Source organism: Watersipora subatra, chromosome 3, assembly GCF_963576615.1.
Source record: "Watersipora subatra chromosome 3, tzWatSuba1.1, whole genome shotgun sequence".
Lineage (NCBI taxonomy): Eukaryota > Metazoa > Bryozoa > Gymnolaemata > Cheilostomatida > Watersiporidae > Watersipora > Watersipora subatra.
This window is the reverse complement of record NC_088710.1, coordinates 70484358-70494550: the sequence shown is the minus strand read 5'-3', so window position 1 is coordinate 70494550 and position 10193 is coordinate 70484358. Positions and strand designations below refer to the sequence as shown.

The window sequence follows — 10193 nt, the reverse complement described above, 5'->3', positions numbered from 1 at the left end:
GTGAAGCCCCTTGCACATACACCCCTTGTTAGTGAAGCCCCTGACAAATATACCGCTTGCCAGTGAAGCCCCTTGCACATACACCCCTTGCCAGTGAAGCCCCTTGCCAGTAAAGCCCATATAAAGTTACCTTGTTGGTTTCTGGAGACATTTATCAACTTTGACAATGGCTGCTACTGAGCTGCCTTGAGACAGTGTAGGTCCTGTAGTTGGTTTAACAAGCTAGCGTATTAATATGAAGACAGATTAGAGAGTGACAATCTGTTCAAAGCATGTGATGTATATTTTCTATTTAAAGATCTTATAAAACAATAATAAAAATAATAAGGATGTGGTCTGTATAAATATAGGAAATTTCAGTAGCTAAAAAATTCAGCTCGGAAATGAGGAATATAACAATAAGTAGCCTAATATCCAGTCTGTATAAAATTAAAAATGTAATGTAAAGATGGGAAAGTTGTTATCAAAGAAAAGCTGTTAGTAATAATATATATTTAAAACTTCTATCACAATGAACAGCTAGTAAGTGATCAGCAAAAGTCTTAGATCACAGATGATGCTGAGGGCTGTAATGGAACTGCTCAAACATTTGTGCCAATAATTTGTGTAGAATGACTAGTATAGATTACTTCAAGTAAATCCAGGAACGATTGTACCAGAGGATTATAGGAGCTGTCTAGGGTAGCCTATTTAATAGAACATAAATGTGCATTGCAGAGCCCTGCAAAGCTTGCTGGAAGTATATAAAAAAAGAGAAAGAGATGCTGCCGTAAGTCAGCAGTGACACTAATCTGTGTCAGGAAGTGTAGTGAAGGGGAGTGAAGGTAAGAGAAGAGCCCCCATTTTAGCCTCAGGCTGACAGGATAAGTTCGCCCTGCGTGTTACCCTTTTTAAAAGCCACCCGACTATTGCCTCCAATTCCAGGTTGAACGAGAACACACCGTGATTTATTACCAAGCATGCACGTCAGCTTGTCAGCAATTCTTACACGAAGATTCCTTCGCTGTTTCCTGCAGTCCAAACAAGTTCAAACAGTTAATAAAGCGCGATCGATTATTGACATGTCAATGAGAAAACATTATAGAGAAGCTGTGGTACATTGTATAACTAACTATGAGAAGACTGTGGTACATTGTATAACTAACTATGAGTAGACTGTGGTACATTGTATAACTAACTATGAGTAGGCTGTGGTACATTGTATAACTAACTATGAGTAGACTGTGGTACATTGTATAACTAACTATGAGTAGACTGTGGTACATTGTATAACTATGAGTAGGCTGTGGTACATTGTATAACTAACTATGAGTAGGCTGTGGTACATTGTATAACTAACTATGAGTAGACTGTGGTACATTGTATAACTAACTATGAGTAGACTGTGGTACATTGTATAACTAACTATGAGTAGGCTGTGGTACATTGTATAACTAACTATGAGTAGGCTGTGGTACATTGTATAACTATGAGTAGGCTGTGGTACATTGTATAACTAACTATGAGTAGGCTGTGGTACATTGTATAACTAATTATAAGTAGGCTGTGGTACATTGTATAACTAACTATGAGTAGGCTGTGGTACATTGTATAACTAACTATGAGTAGGCTGTGGTACATTGTATAACTAACTATGAGTAGGCTGTGGTACATTGTATAACTAACTATGAGTAGGCTGTGGTACATTGTATAACTAACTATGAGTAGGCTGTGGTACATTGTATAACTAACTATGAGTAGACTGTGGTACATTGTATAACTAACTATGAGTAGACTGCGGTACATTGTATAACTAACTATGAGTAGACTGTGGTACATTGTATAACTAACTATGAGTAGGCTGTGGTACATTGTATAACTAACTATGAGTAGGCTGTGGTACATTGTATAACTAACTATGAGTAGGCTGTGGTACATTGTATAACTAACTATGAGTAGGCTGTGGTACATTGTATAACTAACTATGAGTAGACTGTGGTACATTGTATAACTAACTATGAGTAGACTGTGGTACACTGTATAACTGTGAGTAGGCTGTGGTACACTGTATGATAAGCAAGTGATGATAGGAGACAGCAGAGGATTGGAGATTAGAAGAAAGCGTGTGTACAATGAGTATACACCAACTATTGATTGAAATGCCTCTCGAGATAGAGAGCTACACTCCATAGACAAGAAGCTTCCTAGTAATTATAATCCAATCCTTGAGGCTGCACTTGAATTTCAACTTGGATAAGGATGTTAGGGCAGATCAATATTGACTAGCGAGTTTAGCTGGGATGACAATACAGCACACAATAATCAGCAGCAGACACGGCATAGCGTAGGTAATAATAAAATGTTAATACACACATACATGTGTAGGACTAGAAAAAGTAAGGGGGAAAAGTGAAGCGCATGAACTTTTGTGATGATGGTGTGCGAGTCTAGACAGGGACTGTGAACAGAGTGTAATACTGGGTAACAGCTGCAATCGTTGAACTGCATCATATGTTTCATTGTAACACTGATATTAAGGCAAATAATATTAATAATTGTCACTGCTGCCACTGGTTCACAAGGTTAGTTGCAGCATCCTAACATATTTTTGACAGTCGGCTAGAATACTCGCTTATGAGACTAGTACAACTATAGAATACTTAAGATGAAGATTTTGATCTGTAAAACACTTTTGTAAAACAATAACTGAAAGGTTGCGACTTGACAAAAAAAAATCCAGAACAATTTTCACCAAGCCTGCTGAAGAATGCCAAAGAAAGAAATTCAAAGAAAGTTGAAGACCATTTCAATTCTGTTGCAAGTCTTAACAAAAACTGAAGGCGATCATGCAACATTTTCCTTGGCATCTACTCTATGAAAAGGTGAAAGAATTTGTATACAAGATCTGTGCCTATATTAAAAATAATAATTGGACAACTTCATAAATACCTGCTGCCCAACTGACAGCTTTAATGCCAAGAATAGACAAAAACAAGGAATTCCAGTACATAAGTAAATGTTTACTACAGTGGAACCTCGGTTCTCGAACACAATCCGTTCCAGGAGGTTGGTTGAAAACCGAGTTGTTTGAGATCCGAAACAGGTTTTCCAATTAGAATTAATATATATAAGTTTTAATCTGTTCCAACACCCTGAATGTTTACCTTTTTAGTATTTTATACATTATTTTATGCATGAAATTGCACATTAAAATGCTGACCAACACATAAAAAGCAATGTATATCTCAGAAAATGTTAAGCAAAATGGCAAAGACACAAATAACAAACATAAATGTAACCCAGGCTAATCGTACGTTCGCGTTGTCGTAATCTTCCATACGAAAGATTACGCTAACATGAACGTGTAAAAATTAAAAAAAAGGATAAAGAAAAGAATTATGAATAGGATTTTTTGCTTGGCTACAGGATGTTCTTTTCTCTTAAAATATCTATCCAATGACACTTGCTTCTGCCTTCTTTTTAGCACTTTTCAGAAGTGGTTCATGATAATGTCGTTAAAGTCATTGATGACTCTGGTGGCTGCAGTTTTATCGGGGTGGTGGAGTTCGATGAAATTCTGTAACTCGGCCCATTTGCTACACATTTGTTTAATCTCGGACAATGCGACAACAGTTGGTCACAGAGAGAGCGATCTACACCCGTACGCCGCTCAGCATCCTACCCTAACGTACGCACTCACGCGTCGTACCGGCGTTCAAACTCCGATTTTTGTTCGAACTACGAAGCAAGAATTTCTCGAATTTTTTGTTCGGACTCTGATTTGTTCGAACTGCGAGTCGTTCGAAAACCGAGGTTCCACTGTATATGAAATAACTACTTTAAAAGTAATAGAGTGAACTGCATCAGTAGAATCCGTTTTATCTGAATAAAGCAAGAGCAAGCCACTAAGACACAGTGTTTCCCAGAAGACACGCGTAACAATAAGCGTTTTACCTCTGCCAGAGACTGTTGAGGGTTCCTACGAGTTCACCAACTCTGTCCTCCCCTTTGTCATTAGTCAGCGAAAATACAAGATCATTTCCTCCATCCAGGTGGATAATCGCCAGTTGGTCTACATTGGCAGTCACACTGACGCTTGTTACCTACAAGTGCATATCTATAGCTGCACATCCGTGCTACTAGCTTACCACATACCAACCACTCTAGTAGAGCAACCAAAGAGCATCATCAGCAAATTAGCAAATATAACTGCAGGTCGTAAGGGGTTCTTTGGTTGATACAAATACAGTTTTGAGATGAACACTACACTGACGAGAGGAATACCATTCACGCCTACGATAGCTACAGGAAGAACCACATACATTGACTACAGGTATATCACCTACATTGACTACAGGTATATCACCTACATTGACTACAGGTATATCACCTACATTGACTACAGGTATATCACCTACATTGACTACAGGTATATCACCTACATTGACTACAGGTATATTACCTACATTGACTACAGGTACATCACATACATTGACTACAGGTATATGAACACATTGACTACAGGTATATCACCTACATTGACTACAGGTATAGCACCTACATTGACTACAGGTATATCACCTACATTGACTACAGGGATATCGCCTACATTGACTATAGGTATATTACCTACATTGACTACAGGTACATCACATACATTGACTACAGGTATATGAACACATTGACTACAGGTATATCACATACATTGACTACAGGTACGCACATACATTGACTACAGATATATATCACATACATTGACTACAGGTATGCCCTTTGCCATCACTTTGTACTTAGAGGCTTTGCCAGGATCAAGTTTGTATATAAAACTGTCAGTGATGAGAAGGGCACGATTTGAGTTTGAGTTGCCTTTGTTGACTTTCAGAATTCTACTAGAGAATACTATCGTGCTGAAACCATCCTTCCTCCGAAGTCCGTCGACTATAGCATTGAAGTTTCCATCCTACAATATTTCAGCCAAAGTGTGCAGAATTGGAGAGTCGTAATTAAGCAGCGGTGCTATCTTCCAAACCAGTTAATATACACACTACCAGGGTATTATAATTTGTATGCAATAATACTGGCAGAAAGCAGTATGGTCCAACCTCTACTTATAATTACGACAATCTCCAACATGTGTGAAAATTCTGAATTTTTCATTTAATACCTGGAGTAATTTCCTATTTTTCTAAGCATCACGATTTTGTAAATGGAGAACAGAAATGGCTGATTTAATTTAGCATCTAAAAATATAAGCCGAGTTTTAAATGACACCAACACTAGCCTATCACCACCTTTGCTTCCTAACTTACGCATTGATGAATTCACGTCTCAGTTCTTGTGTCTATGCAGTAAAGTAATACTAAATCCATCTCTCTATCAATTATTATAATTACTTCATTAATTTTCTTTTGCACCTTTAGTTTATTTTTAATAAGGTTTTATATGATGCTTTTGTTTTCATGCTAAATATAATTACCATTTCCATTAATATTTTGGACATTGGAATGAACTACACAAAACACAGTGTCTTTTTTATAGGAATACTTGCTTTAATAGCTCGCAGCAAATGAACTTTTTATGTAAAAATTTGATTGCACTAATGAGAAAACAACTCCAAATTATTTCAACATACTAAGCTTCCTTACAAAGTCATAAAAGCATTTGCAAGTAATTGTTAGTACATCTACAAATGTGAATAGCTCATGGCAGCAGTTTCTGACCACAAAAAACATAGTAGCAAAATTAGAGATCATAGTGGATAAACCTTTAATCCATCAGCTGCCAAACTATTGATTTTATCCATTTATGTGAAGAGGCAACAATATCAAATTACAACAAATCATTAAAAATAGTTTTAGGTGAGCTTGCATAATGACATGACAAGATTGCTTTAAATATTTATTTTACGGAGCAAAGATGGTTAATATTGTGAAATGCAAGAAGGTTGTTCAATGCCAGTTATGTTAGAGTTTTTGAAAAGCAGTTTAACGCAATGCATTGTAGAGGCTCTTGACCATATCTACAGAATGTGAGATACAAGTTTGTACAAGTGAAGTTTGTTACAAGTTCTGAAGAGAAGTGTCCTGCATTTGACCAGCTATGCCAACTGATAAAGTACTAATATCCACCATCTATCAGCATGCATGAGATTGTAGCAGACAATAGTGTAGTCTTTTGATAGATATCACCGTTATTAGCTTTGAATATCATATTTACCCTGGATTAGTAACCCGGATTAGTAACCCAGATTAGTAATCCGCAGTAGTTTATAGAGAGTTGCTGGTGTCAACATATTGCCTTTTTCCTATCGCGATGGACTGCTAACATGGCTTTCGCTATAGAAAATTTGGTAATATTGGTAATTTGAGTTTATTCGCAGAGGAGGTGATTAGCGTCCATTCTAAGAACTGTCCTTTTAACTCGATATATTAATGTAAGAAACATATTTTATCACTAATAACAAGACTTGACAGTTTTGGCATCACAAGATCAGAACCTTCAGCATCCAATTTTAAAATAATTCTGTATAGCAGTTAGTATACTGCGCAAGTGTCCAAAGACTTTGCAGTGGCTTGTAGCCCCATCTATGAAGAGACGCACCTGCGCCAGACAAGATTGAGATGTGAATATTTAAAAAACCACTTTTGGGTTTGCAATGTTAAGTCTTGCGCTACCTTTGACCTTGACCTTTGACACGTAATGAGATTTCTATGTAGAGTTTACTGTAATTTAATTCCAAGTTCCTGTGAATTCAGACAACTGATAATTTTTCCCGACTTAGCGCATTAGATTGACACTATTTAACTTTGAATTAAACAAATTTACAAAACAAATTTATTCCTATTTCACTGCTAATCCATTGCTTACAAACCTGATAACGATTGTTAGCATGTTCATTATGCCCATATATCACACTGTTATAATTTATTGAAGCCCTGCGTACACTAGCTAATAATCTCTTATTCAATTTCAGCTGATTAGACTAAACAAATCAAGGTCTTATCGATATCCAAATTAATAAAATGTCAAATGTAGATAGCGAGTCATATGGTAAGGACTGGGTTATTGTCGGAGTGTAATACAGATTGAGACAATAAAAAATTGTTGCAATTATTAATACATTGTGCATAGAGAAGACTATATAACGGACAGCAAAACTTTACAAACATCGGTGTAAAACATCAGTGTAAAACGAAGAAACGTGCAAACTCTAAAAAAACATAGAAAGTCGAAAATCTGTCAAAAATAGCATGCAAAAGCGTTTTGTAGGATACCCAAAGTGACAAGAACTACATTGAGTTGTTTATATGTGTTAATAAATACTGCTAACACTTATAGCTAGATAAAAATGTCGTCTGAGATAACACAGACAGTCTCGATATGGCTCGATGTGTGAGGGTTATACCAAACCAGAACTAGAAGTACTACTAGTAACTACTGATGCACGTGCACCAATACTGTGGCAAAACAGCTTCAAATAATAAACTTTATTTATGTTTGTGAACTGAATTGAAATGCTCTGAGTTTATGCAATAATGGTGACATATTTATTTAAAATGTTGGGAATTGCCAAATCATGACTAGAACATTTCATGATTAAAAACATTTATTGGGTTCCCATTATTCTGGATTAAGTGAAAATAGCTCTATCATGCACTGAATACTTGTGAGACTGAGTACTAAACTATGTGCACTCCAAATGTTTTCCAGTTTCCTGTCCGAGTAATCTACGAACAGTTACCAACTCCATTCAACTACTCTTCCCTTTTTTGTACAGTAACTTTTGCATATACTAGATTATCTCTAGGCTTGACATTCCAGATGCAATTCTTGCCGTTTTTAAATTTGCGCATGCAAAGGTTTAATTTGTATTCAAACCATTTGTACCTGCGTATAGCCAATCACAATCCTTAAAAATACATAGCTTTGCTTTCCACCTCCAGGTTTTACAAGAAAAGTTTTATTCTTATTATCTCTGTTGTTATCTGAATATAAAGAGTGATGGACTTCAATTAACCTGTTGACCCAGAATCTATAGGGGGACCTGTATGTCAAGCTTGAATTATCATTGGACACAACAATAAAATAGAGTCCCATTTTGTATGTTATATTTCAGTCTAGTTGACACATCTTTATATTGTTAATACATGCTGTATTTTATTATATCTTGAGCTTACCAAATATGAACTTTGGAATGGAACATGATACACAATTCTAAACAGCAGTGCAGCAAGAAAACGTTCAAAAAGGTAAAGGTAATAGTTATTCTAACGTGAACATGGAAGGATAACTCATATCTTCCATCTCAACTTGTATCAATATGAAACTCCTTAGTCAGCAATTAAACTAACAAACTAAGGTCTCAGGAACCAGCTTCGCGAGTAAGGAGATACAAACTGCCTTACTTGTTATCGGATTGGACACAGACTACCAGTAAATTGTTACAGTATGCAAATTAACTCAAGCTGAGCCTCTCGCAAAAATGAGGAATTGATGACTTTTATGAATAGAACATGTACAATGTAACTAAACCTAGCGCTGATATTCCAGTGAATTACTTCAAGAAATGTGTTGGAATAAGTCTGACTAGCTTTAAATATGACACATACAGAGGAACACGACTCCAAATGATGAGTCATATGAAACTAGCTACAAGCGTGGACGGTGTCGTCATGCCTCTCGACTAAAGGTCACGGAGCATCAGACATGTTAAGGGCTATTTTTACTGCTGGCAATTTTGTGTTAGAAAGTAAAGGAACATTTAAATTACACGACGAGAGGGACAGTAAGCAAATCAGCAAAAAGGGCAGACTCAAGTTGACTCACTCCTGCCAAATAGTTTCCTTTCCAGATACGCCGTGACTGGCCCCATTCCTTCCTCTTTCCCATAAGCTCCTCAGCTGCAGCCACCTTCAGTCTGAGCATAGGCCAATCTGACTTGCTCACACGGCTCAATATCATCCTCGCTCTCCATCTACACAGCAATTTATCAATCAAGGATTGTTTTGTAGGATTTGATCGATTATGTATCCAAGGTGCTGATTGTTTCAAACACTTGATTGTGAGTAACATAAATTTGAGTACAATTTAATTGTTTGCGCTGAAACAGAGTTTTTGAAGAAACAAGATACTAAGCTAACACTTTAACCAATAAGATCACGTTGAAATGTAGGAAGATTGCAATTGTGCTAAAACATTTCCCAAATTATTGACAACAAAACTGGAAAAATAATATCCTTAGTTCACTGTGAGCAAATGCCGGTCATTGTTGTGCAGCCGTATTAATGATAGTTTAACAAGAGGAACAAATGCTGGTCATTGTTGTGCAGCCGTATTAATGATAGTTTAACAAGAGGAACAAATGCTGGTCATTGTTGTGCAGCCGTATAAATGATAGTTTAACAAGAGGAACAAATGCTGGTCATTGTTGTGCACCCGTATTAATGATAGTTTAACAAGAGGAACAAATGCTGGTCATTGTTGTGCATCCGTATTAATGATAGTTTAACAAGAGGAACAAATGCTGGTCATTGTTGTGCAGCCGTATTAATGATAGTTTAACAAGAGGAACAAATGCTGGTCATTGTTGTGCACCAGTATTAATGATAGTTTAACAAGAGGAACAAATGCTGGTCATTGTTGTGCAGCCGTATAAATGATAGTTTAACAAGAGGAACAAATGCTGGTCATTGTTGTGCATCCGTATTAATGATAGTTTAACAAGAGGAACAAATGCTGGTCATTGTTGTGCACCAGTATTAATGATAGTTTAACAAGAGGAACAAATGCTGGTCATTGTTGTGCAGCCGTATTAATGATAGTTTAACAAGAGGAACAAATGCTGGTCATTGTTGTGCAGCCGTATTAATGATAGTTTAACAAGAGGAACAAATGCTGGTCATTGTTGTGCAGCCGTATTAATGATAGTTTAACAAGAGGAACAAATGCTGGTCTTGTTGTGCGCTCGTATTAATGATAGATTAACAAGAGGAACAAATGCTGGTCATTGTTGTGCATCCGTATTAATGATAGTTTAACAAGAGGAACAAATGCTGGTCATTGTTGTGCATCCGTATTAATGATAGTTTAACAAGAGGAACAAATGCTGGTCATTGTTGTGCATCCGTATTAATGATAGTTTAACAAGAGGAACAAATGCTGGTCATTGTTGTGCAGCCGTATAAATGATAGTTTAACAAGAGGAACAAATGCTG

At 36.6% G+C, this 10193-nt stretch overlaps 1 protein-coding gene across 1 annotated transcript in view; it reads right to left on the bottom strand.

Annotated features, from left to right (window-relative positions):
- Window positions 1–260: 260 nt before the first annotated feature.
- Window positions 261–10193, bottom strand: part of LOC137391914 (unconventional myosin-Id-like) — a 33882-nt gene continuing 23949 nt past the window's right edge. Inside the window, exons 19-22 of the mRNA XM_068078471.1 lie at window positions 8806–8953; window positions 4733–4939; window positions 3934–4082; window positions 261–1010 (exon numbers count right to left, since the gene is read on the bottom strand). Coding sequence (XP_067934572.1) covers window positions 851–1010; window positions 3934–4082; window positions 4733–4939; window positions 8806–8953 — 664 coding nt within the window. The 3' untranslated portion in view covers window positions 261–850. The remainder of the gene's footprint in view (window positions 1011–3933; window positions 4083–4732; window positions 4940–8805; window positions 8954–10193) is intronic.